This window comes from Microcebus murinus, chromosome 1 (assembly GCF_040939455.1).
Source record: "Microcebus murinus isolate Inina chromosome 1, M.murinus_Inina_mat1.0, whole genome shotgun sequence".
Taxonomy (NCBI): domain Eukaryota; kingdom Metazoa; phylum Chordata; class Mammalia; order Primates; family Cheirogaleidae; genus Microcebus; species Microcebus murinus.
In genome coordinates this window covers 159832487-159855057 of record NC_134104.1, presented here as the reverse complement: position 1 = coordinate 159855057, position 22571 = coordinate 159832487, and the positions used below count along the sequence as shown (strand labels likewise).

Sequence of the window (22571 nt, the reverse complement as noted above, 5' to 3'; positions counted from 1 at the left end):
TATTCCACTCCTCTTTTTGAGATGCTTATCTGCGCAGATCTGAGTCCTAGCGGCATCCTTTCCCCCAAATTATGACCTAGAATTCCTCCATGAGAAAGAAGCAAGTGGCCATTCCATTCCTGCTTCCTTCCAGGGCAGGGTCTGTCATAAGAGTCTGGGTCCTCTGATGCACGTCTGGCCAGGGCCTTGTTCGCAGGCTGTCCAAGCGATCGCCCGTGCGGAGGGAGGAGCGGGCCCAAGAAATGCCTTGCTCCTCCTGCCACTGGTCTGCAGATCAAAGCCGCTTCTCTGCCCAGCGATGAAGACAGGGTGGGCCCGAGGGAGGGGGCAGCTTCCGAACAGGGAGCAGCCACGACAAATGTGTCCCAGATCTGACTGATAGCTCTGTCCCGGAGGACGGGCCAGACTAGTCCTACTCTCTGCACAAAATGCCCTGACTTCCCCACCGCCAGCCCCAGAATGCTTCCCCAGGCATGGCCACGGCAAGCAGGCAGCAGGCTCCCCGTGGCCATGGGCCCCAGGAACAACGGGCAGTGAAAACCTACAAGGGAGGGCATCTCCCTGGGTAGGGATGTTTGATTATTTCTCCTAAGTCTGCTTTGTCTGGGCTAAAGTTTCTTTTAGGGCCCTTCTTTTGTTTTCCTCCAGAAGCATGGGGAAGGGACTGGGAAGAATAAGATGAGATAAAACTGCATAGTAGTGCAAAGGCTTTTTTGAAGTCAGGCAGACAAGGGTTCAAGTCCCAGTCTACCACTTACAAACCATGATCTCGGGCAAGTGAGTTAACCTGACAAGTTTCAGTGTTTCCTTTCATAAGATATAGAAGATAATAGTTCCTCCTGTGGAATTGTGGAGGAATGACATGACTGTTTCCAGGTAAAGCACCCCATGTCTGAGACCATCTGAGGGTTCTATGAGTATTAGGTGTGGGGACTCAGCCCTGAGAATTTAGGGAGTCAGTGCATCAGTCAAACTGGATTTCTAGACAGAGGAAAAGCTAAACAAAGAATAAGCTGCTAATCAAGGGTGCCTCATCACCCTTGTGGAGGGCTAGCACCACAGTTTCCTCTTGGTCCAGCTGGCTGTGCAATGTGTGTTACCTTTCAGATCGACTTCCTCTGGACTGGGCACTTCATTTTCTTACTCTTCTGGGACGGCTTTAGTGGGCTAGCATACATGAGACTCATGGCTAACTTGCCACTCAGGGCAAAGTGACAGGGACCGTCCACATGCCCACATTCAAAGACACAGGATGCCTATGCCATCCCTGACTTTTCTGGAATCAAATTTCTAGTGCAAGCCTTAAGTTTTCCATGCAAATGCACAGTCATAGCTTAACCTCTTTTTTAACATGCTCTAAAATTTCGTCTCTCACTTGTAGGTCATTTTTAAAAGTAAAGAATTACATTTGTCACTGTAGAACAATGACTATGTTCATTAGGAGAAGGAAAATACGTCAAATTTACATCAAGATGTAGAAGCTAGGGAGAGGAGTAGGGGTAGGTGAGTGAGCTTGGTCAGTAGCTTCCTGGGGCATGATTCAAATCCTCCCATCAGCAAAATGGCACTTGGCTCTTTGTATGATAGCCTTTAGGGGCATTTAGGTTACTCAGATTTGCAAATGGCACGGATCTACTGCAGGAACAGCAACTGGGGTTATGGTGCCACCCCATAGGTTATCTAATGTTGCCTGTTTTGAGCAATGGACTGGAAAGGATTCTGAGGCTGTGGCTGGCCGACAGGTTGCTGAGAGAGGTATCTGGGAGACAGAAACACTCATTTGTCCCCTGGCCTGTGGGGTATCGCATCCAACTAACATACACACAAACTCACAGGAAGAAAATTTCTGTCCCACATGTAGCCTCAGAGCCTGGACTCAAGCACTTGTGTGGCAAGGACGCGACTCCTCTGTCTGTTGCCCACCACCCACACACAGAGCAGATCGGCCACACAAACCACGCAAACGCTCAGGATCTGATAAACACGTGCCGAGATTTCAAAATGCTTGCAAAATCGCCATCCTCTCTACCTCCTCCAAGAAGTGTACAGCAAGGTGTGTCTCTCTAGTTATGCTGAGATGGTGGAGCTGCCGACGGATGCCGCCTGTGAGGTGACAACACCTCCCAAACCACATTGTAAGGTATGCTGCAGGGCTCCAATCCCAACCCCAACCGCAGACAGCAGCATTTGTGCAGCAGTGCATGTGTGACAAAGCTTTTCAATATTAATAATAAAGTTACCGTGGAAGATGGATTGGAGACTCAGCAATCCATCTCTTCCCCTCTTCTCCAGCACCTACTTGCCCAGGATCTTCCCTCACCCTCTAGGCTGTAACCACACTGGCCTTCCAGTAGCCCCTAGGGCACCGCGCCCTCTCTCTGGCCTCCCGACCTAACTGCGGCACGTCTTTACCTGGAATGGCCCTTGTCCTTCCCCTCCCTGCAGTAAATTGTAACTTGTACTACAGGTTCCAGCCTGTTTATTATATCCAAAGGGATGTCTGCCGCAACTCTGCAAGTCAAATTCCCAGATTGTATTCTCTTATAGCACCATGTACCTCTTCTTCCTTCACTTTTCATGGCTGTACGTTTTCATGTACAGTTGACCCTTGAACAACACGGGTTTGAGCTTCATAGGTCCACTTACACCCAGATTCAAAAACCTAATATTCTTAGATTGTGGAACCCACACCGACCGAAGGCCAGCTTTTCCTACGTGCAGGTTCTGCAGGGCCGGCTGCAGGACTCGACTGTGCGTGGGTTTCCATGCATGTGGGGTCCTGGAAGCAAGGCCCTCGTACATAGAGGGATGACTGTACCTGTATGGCTGAGTGACGCATGTCTGTCTCCTTTCTAGACTGTAGCGCCCACCTGGACTATAGTCCATTTATACAGTTGTGTCTTATTTTGGTGCCCATAATATCCCCAAACACAGAGCTTTGCAGGTAAGGGAAATTCAATAGATGCTTCTTTAACAAAGAAATAATACACAACAAAGGGGTCCAGAACGAGAGTCTCTGTAGCATACCTCATTTTTATATAAGGGTGTTTCCACCTTCAGGAGAAATTGAAGGCACCAACAGTGGGGAAGCGCCGGTCTCTAAGAAGTCGCTGCCCACGGGGCTCCCGCAGGAATGTGTCGGCGGACCTAGCCATTTTCGCTCCTCATCAGGGCACAGGGCCCGCAAGCTGCGTTTCCAAATGCTCTCGCTGTAGGAGCACCTCGCGGCCATGCAGAGAGGGGACTTATAAACATCAGCTCTAGCAGAGAGAGCAGTCCACTGAGTTTATTTTCTCCTCAGCCCTCATTAGAATCACAAACGAAATGTTGACAACACATGAAGGAGCCTGCTTGTTGAACACAAATGTTTCCACTCCTATCAGCCTCAAAACTCTGATAGTCATGCTTCATGATGAAAGCTAAGCAGCCCCAGGGAGATGACTACATGCTTCCCCTAATTATGCAAGGATGGGGAAAAAGGCCTCCCACCAGGGACTGACTGGAGGAGAGAACTGCAGGGAAACTATAAAAAATAACAGCACAGGCACATAGTAGGTGACCCAACATGGGATTCTTGAATTAAACGAAAGGATGAGACCAGCACTATTGCTCGGAATGGGAACCACCCATTATAAATCCAACAAGGCTGCAGCAAAGTCAAGGCAGGGCCTTTATTTTACTAACAAACGTCCCACATGAAGATTGTAATCCCATGACACTCACAACAAAATTTCCTTTGTTTGTGGAGCTCTTTTGGTGACAAGAAGAGATATGCAGAGCACAAATTCACTGAGACTGCCTTTGATTCTAGGCAAGCACACTTAAACACGCATGCTTTATAATCCAAAAAGATGGTGCACTGTATGTATCCACAGGCAAGATGCTCCTTTGTATTAAACTCACTTGTTTTTGCTCCAAACAAACTATTCAAGCAGATACAGGCTAAATGTCTAGCTGTTACAGGTCATACAGATGGGATACTAGAGAGGACACTAGCTAATATATATTGCTATGTGCCACGGCATCTTATTTTTGCTAAGATTCTTACAGTCTAAGAAATTGTTTAACCCTCCCCACAAATCTGTGAACTGGGTTTCTCTGCACAGATGATGAAATGGAAAATCAGAAAGGTTAAATAACTCGTCCAAGGTCACATGGCCAGTAAATGTTGGAGGCAGTATTTGAGCCTAGATGGCTTCACTCCAGACTCCATGTGTATAGCAGGGACACTATGCTAAAATGAAATGTAGGACAGATGGAGCTGGATCCACAAAAGTGATTCCTAAAGTTTAGGATGTATAATTGGTAGGTTACAACCTAAGTCTTGCTTAAGACAATTGTGTTTTCCAGAACATTTTCAAGCTATGTGTACCAAAGAACTAATAGAGAGAAAACCTCAAAGAGAAAAAAGTAAAACAGGACTCCTTACTGCATCACAATATACATACACTAAGCTATAGCTTAAAAATATGAAACATACATTGTAATCTATTACAGAAACTGGACTATCATGTTGTAATAGAATACAAAAGCAAATAAAACTTCACCAAGAAGAACTGCACAAAACACTCATTTTATGTGTAACACGAGTAAACAATCAAACATGAACATGAATTTGATTCCAATTTGTATTCTTGGGGTGGGAACAAAAGTAGCCAATCAAAAGATCTAAGTAAAACATGTCAGCGTGAGGCCTTGGCCAGGCTTCCTAAGCTGCCATGTTTCTTGATCCTTTTGTTTCCTTCATTAGGCTCATGTCAGCCAGCATCTGCCTATGTTCACTCCACAGCTGCGTGAGCTCACTAGTTACCTTCAATCATACTTATCTGAAATGCGTCTTTATCTTCACACACGTCCTGTGTGCAGGAAAGCCAAGGGCTGGAAGGCTAAAGTTGGGAAGATTTGGAAGGGGAAGTCTGTATGTCCTCTAACCCTGACAGTGCAGGGAGGATGGACCTGCAAAAATGCATCTAGGTCTACCTCTGCCGCCATCTGAAGTTCCGTAGCAAGGACTTCTGAGAGTTGGTTCCCTGATGGTTGGGTAGTGTCAGGGAAATCCTACCTCATGCAAACAAAATCATGTGCAGTCTTCTCATGGGGAACAGGTTCAAGATGATGAGAAGATTAGCATCAACTCTGACATAATAAATACAGATTGAGAAATAGCACCTTATAGATTGGTAAGCTCTTGAGGGTTAAGAGCCAGCATGCTCTGTCTTTTCTAGTTCCCACAGAACCTAGCTCAGTCCCAGGCCCTAAGGACATGTGGATTCAGAAAAGCAGTCTCAAACATTTTGGCCACTGTCTTGCTTAGCTTTAGGGGAGGCTTGGGGCATACATTTCAATGCCATTACTCCACTGATTTTATTTGAGATCCACTAATCCACTAATTTTATCAGACAACTCGAAGCCTGCTAAACAGAGATTAAACTCCACAGAATATTCATTGTTCCTTAACTTCTCTGTGCCTCAGTTTTGTAACCTATATCAAAAAAGTAATAGTAACACCCTAATTCATTCTCTCAATATCTATTTAATAAACTTACTATATGCGTATTGTAGAGACTATGGGAAGAAACAAAAGAGATTATTTGAAGCGTAGAGACTAGAGAGGTTGTTACCTTTAAGTGAGATAAAGCAAATAAAATGTGGAGGCAGAGACTGCAAATGATCTCCAACAGCTATGTCTCCTCTTCTTCCAAGGCATACTGCTAGACTTCATTTCCCAGCCTCCCTTGCTGTTAGACATGGTCATGTGACTTCATTCTGGCCAATGGAATGTGAGTAGAAGTGTTCAGCGCCTTTCCCTGGCCCTGTCCGTGTCTAATCTTCATTTTCTTCCCCTATCAGCCAGCCGATGGAGAGGGCTCTGAGAACCAAGAGGAGGACACAGCCCCAAGAGAGAGAAGCAGCTTGGGGCCCTGAATGACTGCACCCTGCCAACCTGAACCAGACTGTGACAAGAGCAATAAATACACTGTTGTGTTAAACTACTGAGATTTGGGGTTTATTTGTGACAATAGCTAGCATGATTTTAACTAATGCAAATCCTTAGCAATATCTGGCCCATGGTAAGCAGTAAATAAATGATTGATAGGATTGTCATTTCAAAATATATTCCTAGAGTTCTTGCTATAAGTCTTATAATAAGTTCAAAGAGAGAGGTCTGGAGAGAGAGAGAGGAAGAAAGGAAGGAAGGAGGGAGAGAGGGAGGAAGAAAAGGAAGGAAGGAAGGTAGGAAGGGAGGGGTGGATGAAAGGAAGGAAGAAGGAAAATGGAAGATAACATTGAAGCTTTAAATAGCTCTGTACAAACTTTATACATGGATGCCATTTTGTCATCCACAAGTCCCAGGGAAATATTTTCACTATTATCCACATGCCTTCTCATGCCAAATTTCCTCCATAACCAAACGAAATTTCTGCACGGATCTGTGGTGCCAAGAGCCCCCGCTCTCCAGAGCTGCAGCTGTCTCCAGGCCTGGCTGCCTTCCCCAGCGTCAGATCACCACAGCACATGCTCTGGGCGGGGCCTGCCAGCGGCACGGAGGAGCACTGTGCCATGACTTTACCGAAGGAGATGTTAACGGTGGGACAAATGCTCATATTTGTTATAAGGTTTTGTCACACGCAGAGACACTGTGGCAGAGAAAGACAGAGGTTACCTTTGGGGCTAAGCTTCTTGCGTGAGAGGAGACAGACCCTAGGCACGCTATATTTACACATACAACTCAGCCAGTCCCTAGAGGCCAAGCCATCTCAAATATTCCAGTAAATGAAATGCGTCTCTACCAGCTACTTAAATAGACATAATATGTTTGTTGTAGCAAGTTGAATATACAGAAGTATGAACAGAAAAAGTTAATTTTCTATTCTTCTTAAATCAGAGCCTCCTTCCCTTAAATAATCATTATTATCAGTTTGGTGACTGCCCTTCCCTACTACTGAGTCCATCTTCAGACAAAACAATGCACATTTGTAGGGTTAATTTCTCCTATAACTTTTTTCTTTTTGCAGAATAAATGGGATTATATCACATATTTGCTATTCAAATTGCTTTATTTCACTAAACAATTTATTATGAATATCCTCCCAGATGGGTATGTTTAGTTCTAACTTATTCTTTTTAAATAGCTATATAATATGGCCTGGAAGAAAGAGTTATTACATGCTGAGTTTCAAGACACTGTCAATTTTAAGGGTTAATAATAGTTGATTTTTTTTTTTTTTTTACTCAAGGGAAGTGAATTGGTAAATAGATCTACTTAAAACATTAGAAAATATTCTGACTTAAAATGGTCAAAAGAGTACATCTTAGGAGCTGGGAAATTCTTGAAACCTCAACGTGACGATGACCACGGTATTACTCTGAAGGTGTACCTGAAGCCAGTCCCTAGGTGGGCAGCTGGGGTCCCACTAGGTCGTGGTCCCAGGAGCCCTTCACAGTGTAGTCCTCTCTTCTGGGGAGTGGCTTTGGCCTGAGCTGACATTTAGCATCTCTCCTCAGTTACTCTTTATAGTTGACTTGCCACCTTGGGGCTCTGGCTCACCAAGGGAGGGAGGGAGAGAGAAGGCTCTGCCTGCATTAGCATGCACCTCACACACCCTCCCTTTGTTCTCTTGGCCGAGGTCAGATGGAATAAATCAATCAGCTTTCGCAACCAAAGTCCTTCCACATGTCCGGGAGCCTTCCAGCCCATGTGTGCACTGCCCATCTTTTAACTGCCAGTTAGAGTCAGCAGGAGTCAAACAGAACCAAAGAATCCCCTTGGGCTGTCAGCAGCTGCTCCCAGGAACCCATCTGCTGTGGGGCTTCTTGGGCTTTCACATTTTAGATGGGAGCAGCCAGCTCAGACTCTTTGAGGTCTACAATTGCACACTGCTATACGAGATGCCGCTTTTGATGGTTTGCTTGCTCTACCAGACCTGTGCCACGCACTTTGCAAATATCACTTGATCCTATGAGTGAGGACACAGAAGCCAAGTCTGACCAAAGGGCACCAGGAGGGGAAAGAGGGGTCATCTGGCCACTATTCTCCTCCCCGGATAAAAGGTGGGGAGTCGAAGGAGACACACACCTTCCCTCCTCCCGGCTTTGGTGGAGCTGGTTGCATGAGGCCGTCCTGTGACAATTGACAGGACGGCAGATAGAACCGCGGACACCACCCCAGAGCCTTGACATCATGGCGTGCTGAATTAATGGCCCCCAAATTCTCTACGCCCAGAACTCTTGCTACATAAGATGATAAATATCACGGTGTGACCCACGTTTGAGTCAGATGGTATATTCCTCGCTGCTGAATTCAGTCCGTCTGGAATGTAGTTTTCATAAAAACAAGATAATAGGAAGCACGAGTCCAGTCCAAAAGCCTGGGCCAGTATTGTGGCCCTGATGGAAGTTTTCGTGGAGAGACTGAAGGCAGCGTTACATTCCACCTTCCGTGCTCGGACAAAGCCCTTAGCCATCGCCGCCCTCTCCCTCATCTTTCCCAAGCTCTTTCCACCAACTCATCTTTCCCAGCCTCTGCCCATTTCTAGATTTCCTCTTCATTCTTTTTTCTTACGTGGAGCAAGTTAGGCCTCTCTCAACTTCTCCACTGAGAAACACATTGGCTGTTTTCACACTACAACTGTAGAGCCGAGAAGTTGCAACAGAGACTGTATGGCCCTCAGCGTCTAAAATATTTACCATCTGGCCTTCACAAAAAATGTTTTCTGACTCCCGGGAAAGAGCGACACACAGGTAGATATGAGTTACTGGTAACTTTAGGTTCACAGGTGTTTGTTATGTTATGAAGAATTGATGGCTGAAAGCTACACGTGGGGCACTGATGGCCATGTGTTGTCAAGAAATGATTATTAAATTCTGTGCACCTGAAAACAGAAATAGGAAGGAGGGAAGAAACCACTTACATGACCTGCTTTGTCACCTGCACCTCACTTTTGCCCATTGTATCTGTGATGCCCAAAAAGTGTTGGAGAGAAGGACAAAATATGCCAGGCTGGGTAAAGCAGACTTTCAGGAAGGAGCAGGAAGAGTATCCTGGGTTCCGTGGGTGGGAAGGAGCCTGGCCAAAGGAGGAAGGGGTCCCCAAAGCACAAAAGGCTATTGAAATCCGTTTGCAAGGAGCCTCTTGCCCTTGTACCAGGAGAGTGGCATGAGGGGCCAGCCCTCACGGCCCTCCCTCAGGACCTCCCTCCTGCCTTCAGGTCAAGGTTACCCTTCAAGTGCTGCAGCATACAAGTCCTGGCGGGCATGCTCATGGCTGATTGTCAACATGCATGAAGACACGCTGGGCCAAGACATGCCTTGCCGGATGAACCTCGAGCACAGTCTGGGGAAGGAAGGGCTACGTTACCCCACGTGAGAGGTGGAGCTCGGCGCTGGCGAGTCACTTGCCCAGAGACAGAGCCATGCCGGAGCTCAAATTCCAATCAGACCCATCTGATTCCAGAGCCCACACTCAACTGCTGAATTCCACCGCGGAGGCCGCGGCTGCCATCCACTTGCTGCCTCCGTAGGAGCGAGGCTCTGCCGCGCTCCCGGCACCGCGGGCGCGCGGCGCACTTTGCATGTTGCAGAAGGGCGGCAGCAGGCACTGAACCCGCTCGGCAATGGCAGGGGCTGTGCACATTCAAAGAAACGGTTCCAGTCCCGGCGGGAAAGTTCCCAACAGCTTGAACTAGAGGACAGTCGCACTTCACTGACGCCGGTGCTCAGAGGGGCGGCTTTATTGTTTATATGTGAAAAACGAAGAAAGGGCCAGGACCCCCACACCGGGGCAGGGATGAAAGATTGAGAAGTATTCTCAAGCCGTGCTGTCCGAAAGGTCAGTTCAGTGGCCGTGGGGGTGGGGTAAGGAGCAAACAAGCAAGCGGCAGCCGAGAAGTATTTGTGGCCCCAGAAAGCAGCTTGTGACGTCCACTGAAGGAAGCCACGGCTATGAATTTCAGGCCATCAAGACCCTGTCAACACAGCTAATCCCCACGGATGCTGGCCGAATGCACCTCCAATGGCCGAGGCAGTGGCCTGCGTGACCCGCGTCTGCTCTGGCCGGCCGGTCTGTCCTCCTCTCACACACTCTGGTGCCTTTCTGCGGGAACCCCGGTGGCGAGCCCCGCCCAGCACCCCCGGCCCGACAGGGTTAACACCACATGGTTAATAAGTCAACAGAATTCAGGAGCCACTGCGGATTAAGAAGGCAGTGTTATTTTGGTGCCCTGGACTTCAAGCAGATTAAATAATCAAAAAGGCCGAGCCATCGGGGTCATGTTTGAATGCTACAGCTGTTCACTGGGGTTTGACAAACACTCTTTATGTGGCCTGTCGTCTGGATGGGAAAGGCAGGGTTGAGCTCAGGGAGGCCACTACTTTAAGAAAGAAAAAGGGGCACAATCCAAAGATCCTCTTATGGAAACCAGCCCGGCCAGATGGAGACAAGGGGAAGGACTGCTTAAATACAAGGCCTTTTGAAAGCGACAACTGTTTTCTGCATTGAAGAGAAGCAGAAGCAGGATTCAGAAAAAAGGAATGAAAAGCAGGGCTCCAAGTTTGTCATGCCCTCGGTTTGTTGATCGGCTCACCAATAAAGGAGGCTACAGAGTCACAAGGCCGCCTGTGGAGACCCAGTCATGAAAGGTGAGCTGTGGTCCATGCCCCTCAGAAGAGTTCTCGGGAGAGGGATGGGATCCCGCTCAGGAAAGGGGTCTGTGGGAAATCTATTTTCAGGTCATCTTTCTGAAAAGACTAAATAGATGTGAAAAATGCCTCTGTATGGGAAGATGTATGTTAGTGCCATGTTGTGTGCAGAGGAAGGGGGTGGAGACAGACGTGTGTAGCCATGATGTGGGTATGCAGTTGGCATGGCACAGGCCACTTCATAGCAAACATGGTGCTTGGAGGTGGAGTTCATATATCATCCCCTTGTGGGGGGAGTGGAACCAAAGGTCGAATGAGCAAATCGCTACAATCTCAGAAAGACAAGCCTTTTGTTAATAGATTAGTGGATTCTGTGGGAAACATGTTCTCTGGTTTAAGAATTGATTTTCTGCAGCTAATTTAATGCTTGAGCCCCACAGCTAAGGGCGAGGGGTGTTGGTTCATTAAGACATTTTGGCTTTGAAAGGAGTCATTTAGATTATTTGTAAAATTATAGACAGGAAAACAAGGGTTTTGCTCTTTCATATTTTGGAAAGGGGAAAGGGACTATGATGTTCTGCATCCCTGAACTAAATTAAACTGAGAAGAATCTCTGTCAGAAGGCTCTCCAAACATCTTACCTATAGCCCTAAAGCACTGTTAGCATCAGTAGAGAATTCAAGAACAGAGGGGAGTAGGCTCAAAGGCATTTGACAGCCACACCACACACTTCTCTATGTAAGGCCAAAAGCAAGCAAGCAAAGAAACAAAAAACCTCTTTTAAGAGCTTTCATTGTGAGTAGATAACTATTTTGAGTTTTGAATATCACCGTGTGACCTTGTGAATTCATCTACCAATTTAACAAGATGCCTTTGACAAATGTTTGCCATATTTTGCAATTCAAGTCTCAGGAAAAAAGAAGGGATGGTTATATAGCTACTCTGGAGAATTTACTAGCAGTATCTAAGAAAATGTAAACTCAACATCCTCTCTGAGCACTACAAGGAAATTCCTCTTGATTCCAGAGACCTTCTCTCATGTTCCTGAACAGACAAGGAGGTCTGCACAAGGATGCTCTTTGCAGCTCCATGTATAATGAATAAAACAACTAGAACAGCTCAAATGCCCCTCAGGAAGGAGCTGGATTAAATATGACATGTAGCTGGTCTCATCATGGAATACTCTATAGCAGTTAAAAGGAACGAATTAGCTTGCTAGGTATTCATGTGGGTAGATAAGTTTTGAGGGAATACAGCAAATTGCAGAATGAAACATGCTGATGATTGTATTTGTGTTACATTATAAAAACTGCTATGCCAAACAGTGAGTGAGAGAGAGAGAGTATGCTACAGGCAGTGGAGCACAGTGGATAAGAACTGACAGACTCTGGAAGCAGACAACCTGGGCTCCAATCACAGCTCTACTACTTAGTATCTGTGTGAACTTGGGCAAAGTGATTCAGCTTTTCTGTGCCTAGTTTCCTCACCTTTCAGATGGGGATAATAACACAATCATATTCATAAGGTTATGAGGATCAATATATATACGAAGCACTTAGAGTGGTACCGGGATCAAAATGCATGCCATTAATATATGGTTATTTGCTGTTGTCATTATTAACTATTATTTCTAAATGTCTGGAGGGATACATCAGTCATGGTGGGAATAAAGGGAGCTCAGTTGGAAAACATGAGTTAGCCACTGATCAAAGGGTGTTCAACTGCATAAGTAATGAACTGCTTCTTTGAGTTATAAGAAAAAAAATGAAGGAATTATGATAACCTGTGAATGACTTGCAGAAGTGTTATAGGAATATGTGTATTTATTATACTATTATTAATGTCTTCTGTATTTTAAAAATCTCTTGAATACAAAAGCAGCAGAGATAGTCATCATTCATGGAATTACATCTGCAAAGATGGACATCAATTTACAGGAATGTTTCAGACCTGCCTTATCCAATATAGTAACCATTAGCCACGTGTGTCTATTTAAATTTAAATTAATTGAAATTAAATGTAAGTACAAATGTGGTTCCTTGGTTGCTGTAGCAGAATTTCAAGAGCTCAGTGGCCACACGTGGCTAGTGGCTCCCATATCGGATAGCAGATACAGAACATTTCCACATTGCATAATGCAGAAGTCTCACTGGACAGTGCCGCTCTGCAGCATACTTTTAAAAAATGTGACTGTCTGAAATCCCCATCACTCTTCTACATATCTGGCCCCAAATGATTCTGCTTTACTCTACAAAGGCACGTGCCCCAAAAGATTTCTTTCACCTTCCCGTTGGACACTCTACATCTTCCATCTTTCGGTTGCTGAGGCACTGAGAAAGTACCCTTCCCAAGGCTTCCAACAATAGTCAGCACAGAGACTGCAATAATTATTGACTGGGGGGCGGCACTCAGTCCAGCCCAACACTACTACAGACGGTGAGCTCAGAATCACATCGCCTGTGAATTCAATGGGGAAAAATGCTGCTACCACTTCTCTCAAACTGGCTCCTATCCCTGTTTTTTTCTGTTTGCCGTAGGTGAACTGCTCCTGCTTTCAGGCGTGATTGTTCTACTCCAGGTGGCACACAGCTGCCCAGACAAGTGCCACTGTCACACATCCTCAGACTTTGTAGACTGCAGTCAGCAGGATCTGGCTGAAATCCCTTCAGATTTACCTCCTCAGACTCGAACGCTTCACTTACAAGACAACCAGATACATCAGCTTCCTGCTTTTGCATTTAGGTCAGTGCCATGGCTCATGACCTTAAACTTGTCCAACAACTCCCTTTCGAGTCTGGCCCCTCAAGCTTTCGATGGACTTCAGCACTTGCAGGTTTTAAATTTAAGCCAGAATGCTTTGCCTTCCCTGGAAAGCAGACTTTTCCATTCCCTCTCCCAGCTGAGGGAGCTTGATTTATCATCAAACAACATAAGCCACCTTCCCACATCCCTGGGCAAGCCTTGGGAGAACCTAACCATATTTGCAGTTCAGCAAAATCAGCTTCAACAGCTTGATGGAGCTCTCCTAGAATCCATGCCCCGTGTGAGGCTTTTATTTCTCAAGGACAATCTCTGGAAATGCAATTGCCACTTGCGTGGTCTTAAACTCTGGCTGGAGAAATTTATCTATAAAGGTCAGTAATGTCTCCTTGGAAACCCCCATCTGTGTGTTACCAGCTCAGGATGAACCTCATCTGTCGTCGGCATTAGAAGGAATGTTGAGGAGCATGCAAGGGGTGGATTTAAGCTTTTTCACACCAATGTCATTTCATGGTATGGCAAAAGAGGCAAGTGAGTCATTAGAGGTGTTTAAAATTTTGAGTATTTAAATTTATCTACAGATATGATGCATAGAGATAACTTTCCATTTGTTTAACTAATACAACATGAAGTTACTTTTCTGGGAATATGCCTTTAAGGAAGAGAAAATTCAATCACCACCTGAATAACAAACTACTCAACGCCCAAATGGCACCAAACTCTAATTTTCAAGTGTGATCCAATTGGAGGCATGGCTGTCTTGCCTTGGAATATTTTTCTCTCTTTGTTTGATAGCTACAAATATTCCCTAAGAGTATCCTTTCTGCTTTAGCAAATACCGCTGTTGTTGAGATTGGTTGCTATAGGGCCTCTCTCTGAAGTTACCTATAATTTCTTTAATCTGATGCCAAAAGCAAAGCAAGAAATCCCAGAATATTAAAGAAGGATTCTGAAAATCACACAGAGGTTAGCAAACTTCAGCCCAACGGCCAAATCCAGCCTATTGTTTTTACAAATGAAGTTTCATTGGAACACAGCCATGCCCATTCATTACATACTGAGTTTCTCCCTTGCCAGGTAAGGGCAAAGTTATTATAGGGACTGCATGGCAAACATTAATATCTGGACTTTTATAGAAAAGTTTGCCCACCCTGTCATCAATGGTCAATGGAGGCCCAGAGAGGTTCAGTGACTTGCCCAAGATCACAGAGTAGAAGCCCAGACGAGAAAAGAATGCATGGCTTTTGGCTTGGCCCTACATTCTCTGCTCTGTCTCACAGTGCTGCTCTTCCCCCGTCTCTCAGCATCATTCATTCATTGCTATACTGAGTGCCTTTTACATGCCAGGCACTATTCAGGCACTGAGAAGAGGGCAGTAAACAAAAAGGTCCTAACCATTACGGAAGCTCCATTCTGGCAGCAGAAACAGGTTAAATAAGATGATAAATAAAGACACATGCTCAGATAGCAGTTGGTGCTAAGAAGACAATGAGGCAGGTAAAGGGGAGAGGGGGGACGGAACAGGGTCCCATTTTAGGTAGGATAAACAGGGAAGGCCCCTCCAAGAGGGCGATATGGGTGAGCAGAAGCTAAACAATGAGGAGGAATGAGAGGACTGGGGGAGAGGACAGCAAGTGCAAAGGCCTGGCGAGGGAGGAAGCTTGGCTTGGCTGTGGGACAGAAAGAGGGACAGCAGAGTGGCTGGGCACAGGGAGAAAGTGAGAGTGCACCGAGACAAGCTGCACAGGTGTGCAGGGGCCAGGCCAGGCAGGAGCGTGCAGCACAGCCCAGGATGTCTGGACTTTATTCCAACTGGGATGGAAAGCTCTTGCAGAGCTCCATCAGGGGAACACTATGATCTGATCCCAATTTGGAAGGTCACTCTGGTGGCTCTTGGGAGAGCTGACCAAAGGCTGCGGAAGAAGCAGCAGGGAAGAGGGAGAAGGGATCTCAGGCAGCCAGCAAAGAGATGGTGGTGGTTTGAATCAGGGCGGGGAGAAGAGATCAACTTTGGGAGATACCTGGAATACTGAACTGATAGAATTTGCTAGCAGGTTGGAGTGGAAAACAAAAAGGGGGGCATAATTATGGGAAATTCTATTTGTTTTGTCCTGTGCGGTAACCAGACAAAGGGCGATGCCGTTCGCTGATAAGGGGAGGACAGAGGAGTGGAGAAAGTGGGTGAGGGGTGGCCAGTCAAGACTCCAGTCGGGGTGAGTCCTATCTGAGATGGCTTTGCACATCCTAACAGAGCAGTTAAGTCTGAGGTTCTATATTGAAGACTGCAGTTCAGAAAGACATTAGAGCTACAGACGTGAATCAGGGAGTCAACAGAGTCTAGGTGGTTGCAGGAGGTCTCAGAGGGAAGCAGGTTAGGGGACAACATGGGTTCAAATATACAATATTGAATTAAGAATCCTTCTCAACCATATGTTAGCAAATAACATATTACTAATGAGCCAATGTTAAAATTAACCTAGAACAAGAGCCATAGAATGGGCCAACATCTTCCTTATAAGAGATTGCAAGTAAAACTCTTCCATCTGGAGGTAAAATGGCTTGAGCTATTGTCTTCTGGATTAAATTGCAAGCATAAGCCAGATCATCATAGGAAGATAGTCTTCACCAAAAAAGAACATTTCTTAATAAAATAAAAAACAGTTCCTAGGACCAGGACACTAGACACAATGTGGGTTGGGATAAAGTTCCCCCTACTCTGCCACAAACTTGCTTGTGGTCTTTGGGCAAATTCATACCCTTCACTAGCTCCCTGTGACCAGATGGAAACTGACAATAGCAAGCCAGGGGGTTCTTGGGGAGCCTTCTGGTCCTCAGATTTGGTGATGCAGTTCAAGGGTTGCTCATGGCAGAGCTGTAGTACTGCTTCTCTTTAGAGGAAGGTGAAATTGACTTGGGGTAACAAGACCTGGATGTTCCAAGATAAGCAGAAAAAAAACCCAAGTAGATGCCAAACATGGGAGACAGTCTGATTATGAAATTAGTAAAGACCTTCTTCAAAAAATACATAAACAATGCAAACACTAGAGCTATTAGACAGGGCAGGCTAATTGATATAACAGACAACCCCAGACTTCTGTTACATATGCAATAGAAGTCTGCTGCTCATTCATGTCAGAGTCTAAGGAAAATGTGGGCAGGTCTGCATTCCATGCAGTTATTCAGGGATGTAAGCCCCTTCCAGCTTGTAATGCCAAGAGCTTCACCTTGTGGTCTCTAAGGTCATCACCAAAACGGAACAAAGTTCGTGGAGGATTACGTTGGGGGCTTTATAGCCTGGCAGTGGAATCAATTGGTTTCATTGGCCAGAACTCAGTCACATGGCCCCATACTGACCACAATGAGTGGGAAAATTTAGTCTTCTTGTGGGCCTTCACCAAAGATGTGCTTTGGTGAATGCATAATAATATCTCTTCCACAAAAACGTGCCCATAGATTTTATAATTACTATTCCTACCTTTCTCTCTTCATAAGTAAACAAATCATCTTTGTGCTAATAGCTAACTTTAGCAAACATTTCCTCTTGGCTAGGTATTATGCTAAATGCTTGACATACTTTATCCAAATGAGTCCCTAGAGCGACTGCTCTCCCACTTTCCAGATGAGCAAGCAGAGGCACCGTGTGGCCAAGGAGCTTTCTAGAATTACACAGCTAAGTAAAGTGCGGACTTAAGATTTCAATCCAGTCCTTCCCAAGACAGAGGTTAAGAGCCGCCAGTGGTCAGAGAGAGAACAACGAGTGCTTGGCAAGCTGGAGCTTCCTGCACTGTCAGTTTACACAAGTCTGGAAGGGAGTGGGGCCCTCAAGCTATCATCAGCAGTTTGCCGTAAGGAGTCACTGCCTATGACACAGAGGCGGAGAGACAGAGGTGAGTCCTGGCTGAAGAGGAGCTCACAGGAGGCCTTGGAGCTCTTGGCAGCCACAGTCCCTGCCTTCCAGCCAAGTCCAGGGTTCCAGTCTGGTTATTTCTTTGGCTCTGGGTCCCAAGGATGTGGCTCCAACCCTCATAGGGCAGGAAGTTTGGAACCAGAGAAAGACAGTTCTTAAGTCTGGAGTGATTACATAAACCACCCCAGTCTAGGTAGAAGTCAGCTGATGAAATTGCCTGTCCCACAGCAGGTGGCCTTTCTTCCCCTGGTGGAAGTCTCACTGGTCTTTGGCAGATTAAATATTATTACTACTTCTCAAAGGCCCACGCTTCATTTCTGTCTCTCTGGCCTCTGCAACCGACTCCGTGGTGTAGGCTCTGATGGCCAGGAGCAGAGGAATGGAAGGCTCGAGAGGCAGGGGTCCTTGGTCTCAGCACAGCTCCGTGGCAGCCTGGGCGTGTCTGGAGCAGCTGCCCCACACCTCGGGCCTCATGAAAATCAGTGGCTCAGAAAAGGGGGAACATTTTTTTTTACCTTTTTGCTTTAGAGTTGAGACTCCTGCCTCAAGGGATTGCCGAAGAAGCCAGGAGGAGCCCAAGAGACTCAGGTGGTGGATGATTCAGTTTTATGCAGTGGCAGCAACAAGTCATAGGTTGAATTTTACTATTGCCACTAACCTGGTGTGTCCGGGCCGGGATAAGCCTTGCACTGCAGACTGGCCCTATCTGCCTACAGGGCCGCTCGGGACTGGTCTTGACAAGGCTTAGACAGAAGAAATGTGGAAGCATTCCTCACAATCCAAAGTGCTGTGCCACGGAAGGCACTAATAATGCTGAAGTGACGGCCTCCACGAGTGTCCTTCTGCTATCGCCATTTCCTGCGGGGTGTGCTGAGGGTCTCACACACCTGCGGGGTGTGCTGAGGGTCCCCAAGCTGTAATAACTTTGTTAGGAGCGTGCCTGCTGTGGCAGCTCCCCTGCGGGAGGGAGGTCTTTACGGCAGCTCGGGGCAGTTCTGCCCGTCACAGGGCTCCCTGGCCGGCACCGCCAAGGGCCAGCTGCCCACTCCCCAGGCCTCAGGACTCTCCAGAGAGGAGGAAGCAGAGAACAGTGAGTGTAGGGGAAACCAAGATGGAGCGGGGAGGGCCGGCTATGTTTTTATGGCAGAAAACGTAGTCAGTTTATGTCCCCAAAGTCAAATAGTGAATCGGGGGGTCCAACTAGGCTGGAATGAAGTTCGTTAGCCTGATGCTCTTTCTAGGAAAGAATTGCTGACCTCCTAGATCCCCCCAACAACCGTCGTCCACACACCTGAGAAAATCAATCTCTTTACGGGGAATAGAAACCGGGTTTAATAACCCGTTGGAAATTTCGGTACACAAAGTGGTAAATGTTTCGCAGCCTGAGGAGACACGTTAATTACACTTAATCCCATGAACCGACCTAACAGTGCTGTCAGCGCTCAGACTCACAAAACACCGCAGAGCCCACTCCCCCCGCTCGGCATCCCGGCCAGTGTTGGTGGACACACACAGTCTGTGTAATTAACACATAACATCACAACAATGGACACTTGTTTTACTTTTTCCTTCGGCTCCAAGGGCTCTGGCACAAAGGGCTTCTTGTGCGGCGGCGGGCGCCGCGGGCCGCGGCCTCGCTGGGCCGGGCTCGTTCTCGCGGCGCTTGCATTGTCTCCCTCAGCATTTATGGGACGTAAAGGTAACGTGGCTTCTAATGAATTCTTGGGCATAAGTAATTGCCAATTTAGTGTGTGGCATTTTTAGCATTTAGCCAATTTAGAAAATCCTAAAATCATAAAATATGGTTGTTAAATTCTTTGACTCCAGGAAAAAAAGTACTTCATAAATTCCATCTGCCTAACTTTTTGCAGGCTGAAGATTTTGGAGCTGCGCTGTGTCAAGGCTCCCTTACCATCTTTTGCTTTTTCTTTTCAAAGGGGGAATAACGGACAGCGTCATCTGTAGGTCGCCGGACACCTGGAAGGGAAAGGACCTCCTCAAAATCCCCCATGAGCTGTACCGGCCCTGCCCTCCTCCTGCGCCCGACGCCGGGTCCCCGCACACTCAGCAGCCCAGCTCTGCCCACGGGGTGGTCCCGAGGTCGCCCGAGAACCACAGCTCAGGGGGACGAGACCCCCTGGGGTGTGAGTTCAAGCCCAAGCCGAGGCCGGCGAACCTCCGTCACGCCATCGGCACCGTCATCATCACTGGGGTTGCATGCGGGGTCCTGTGTCTCATGATGCTGGCGGCTGCCGTCTACGGCTGCACCTACGCGGCCATCACAGCCCAGTGCCCCGGGCGCAGCGCCGCCCGCGCCGGTGAGCCTGGGAAGACAGACAGAAAAGAGCTCTGCGACGGCTCGCCAGCCTGAGAGCTTTCACCTCAAGTAGAATCGATCACTATAGGCCAGAAAGGGTCTGAGTAGGGCTGATGTGTTTGCTGTTACTGTCGCATTTGCTTTTCCAAAAGAAAAAAGAAGAAAAGACATGTCTGTAAAAAAATACTCCTGGGAATAAATTTATGTTGAGATTTTTAAGATATCATGGATGAAATAGAGACGATACCTGTGCTCTGGGCCTGAGGAGTTGCTGCGATGATTCTCTGTAGGTGAAGACCACACTCAGAGACGGGGGAGATACCTCCTCTTTCAGGTAGTCTTCCCTGGATTAAGTTGCTTTCACAGAGCAACGGAGATTCAAACGCACACGCCAGTCAGCATTCCTGGGAGCTGTACGGTCCACTGGAAAGCTGCCCAATTTTGAGTGCCTGGGAAGAGGCTGGTGATCTCACCCGAGGGGCACTGAATGCCTCTCTAATTCAAGTCCGTGCTAGATCGGTGATACTTCTAGATGTTGTGTATGTTATATATTTAATGGGAGCATCTGTTGGTTGGGGATTTTGTTGCTTGCCACAAGAGTCAGATTATATTTAATTTTCTAAATCAGAAAACCATTTGGGGCTTTCTGAGCCGCAGAGGAAGAGGAGGGTTCCATGTCTGGATAATGGGATTCAGGCCCAGAGTCTGGGGAAGTTTTCTGATACAAGGGTAAATAACACATAAACAAACACAAAGAGGATGGGGAGCCGGAATTCGGGGCAGATATTACCAAAAGGCCATATCCACCGAGGGATTGGAAACTTCCATTTATAACTCTCACAGCAGGAACGAATTTAGGCTGGGCTAAGAGCAAGATAATGACTTTTGTGTATCTATATCTACAGACACAGCGCACAGAGTGCGTAGACTTGTACAACCACACCCACACATAAACATCCTTGGAGCAATCAGTTCACCCACTAATGAAACGCAGCCGTGTCAGGGTGCAAGCCAGCAGCTGCTGACCACCACCCAGATTGTCTACTCAACACTCTGGGATAGGAAGAAAGAAGAAGGAAGACCAAAGAGAGCGGGAATTACCCAGAGACTCGAGATAGGTGGTGGCAGCCATCCTGAACATTATTTAGGCCGTGGTTTAAAAAAAATCAGGTGTGGCTGGCTTTACTCCACAGACATGGTCTTAAAGAGTTGCATGCAAAGTGAATTTTTGTAAATTGAATCATCATTTTAATGCAGTAGGGGAGCTGGCTATTTAAAGGAACCTTTCATGGAATCTTTCTGTAATGAAAATAATTGGATCCAGATTTATGCATTTTGTAAATTGGCATTTTCTCATACTAGGTTTTCTTAAAGTAGAATCTACCTGTTCTCTCTTATATGCCCCACCTCATACTTAGTCACCTGTTAGTATTAAAATCATTTTACAGAGGAGGAGAACACAGAAGAGTTATGGACATATTAAAAACACAGCATGGCAAATATAGGGCAAGCTGTCCATCCAGAGGCCATGACAGACATCGCTAATCAATCCCAGCACTCCTCCCAGCTGAGCAACACAGATGCCTTCTTAAGAGAACACTGTAGGCAACCAGAACTAATCAATTGGAGTTGGTTCAAAGGATAAAGCACATTTGCCATTCAGGATACTGGCTCTATATACACTTCTTCAGGCCATGTAAAAAGTGGTTTGGATCCTAAATCAGTAGTCCATTCTCTAACTAGAATGTGAATGGAAAGTTCACGTATATCGGACAGATGCAACCTAAGCCTTGCCCCACAGTGTAGAGAGGCCATAGGGAAACAGACAGATGAACCTCTCACACCCTACTGTGCAGGGCTCACCCCAATGCACCTCCAGTCACCACAGAGGCAGTCTACACCTGCCCACAGTGCTTCACAATTAGCGTGGGCTCCACACACCCACAGGCTCAAGGTGGTCCACCGTTTTGGAGCAGCAATTTTACTAGATTTTTCTGGGGTGGGGAGAAGTTTAAATTTTGATGGTAAGTTTTTTTCTGAATATTAAAATAAACCCCAACACATTACAGTGCAGACCATGAGGAGACCCGGGGAAAGCCTGCCGCTGCATCGGCTCTGTCCAGGCCTTGGCACCCCCTCGTTGCTCTGTCCCCTGGGCCACTCCAGTGGGCAAGGCTGAGCATCCTGCTGTAAGGGCAAAGCAATGACTTTCCTGGTGAAAAGAACATCTTTCCTTCCATTGCCCTGGACTGAGAATTCTTGGCCCAAAATGCAACATGAGAAAGAAGATCTAGATCTTTTTATACCTCACACCAATTTCACCAAATGTTTCCTGAGCCTGCACGGTGTGCCAGGAATGGTGCATGGTGTCCTCGTGAGCATTCACCGTGTGGCCTGACACCGTCCGCGCGGGATGCTTGAGTAGGTATCATGTTAGCTGGGAACGACTGAGGCCAAGAACGTGTGCTTCCTGGCTGTGGTGATTTAAGACTGCAAGTGCACTGTGTCCTGCCTGAGGTTTGGTGACAGTGGAGGTCAACCCTGTCCCCCTGCCCACAGGGATTACATGAGAAAGTTTCCAATACACCACAGAAAAGAAACCCTGAACACGACTAGAATCCTCGCGGGTCAACACCCATGTCCTCTTAGATTTCTAAGCACAGATGATAACTCAGACAATACACTTCCTACTTTATGGGTAGTCTTTAAGGAAAATGATTAAAATGATGCATCCGTATATTCAGATTTCTATTTGTTGCCTACAGTCACCACAAACAGCAGTTGGCACTGAAAATAATTACTTAGCCTGAAATGTCAAAAGCTTCTCAGCACAGAAAAATACATAAATCAAATTGTTTAGATTAACAAATGCAGAGTTATCATTTGTTAATATGAGAAATGAAATGTTTTAACAGTAAAAAAGCATTACAGATGAAAGACCAAATTTGC

General features: G+C 46.6%; 2 protein-coding genes across 4 annotated transcripts in view; one reads left to right on the top strand and one right to left on the bottom strand.

Annotated features, from left to right (window-relative positions):
- Positions 1-22571, bottom strand: part of CACNA2D3 (calcium voltage-gated channel auxiliary subunit alpha2delta 3) — an 859261-nt gene that overhangs the window by 117255 nt on the left and 719435 nt on the right. The window lies entirely within an intron of this gene.
- Positions 10518-19676, top strand: LRTM1 (leucine rich repeat transmembrane protein 1). Its single transcript, XM_012772390.3, has 3 exons — positions 10518-10638; positions 13176-13772; positions 19243-19676. Exons 1-3 carry the CDS (start codon positions 10632-10634, stop codon positions 19674-19676), a joined length of 1038 nt encoding a protein of 345 aa, XP_012627844.2. The 5' UTR covers positions 10518-10631.

Coding starts and splice junctions, on each gene's coding strand:
- LRTM1 (XM_012772390.3), top strand. Junction 13,773..19,242: donor GGAGAAATTTATCTATAAAG/GTCAGTAATGTC, acceptor TTCTTTTCAAAG/GGGGAATAACGGACAGCGTC.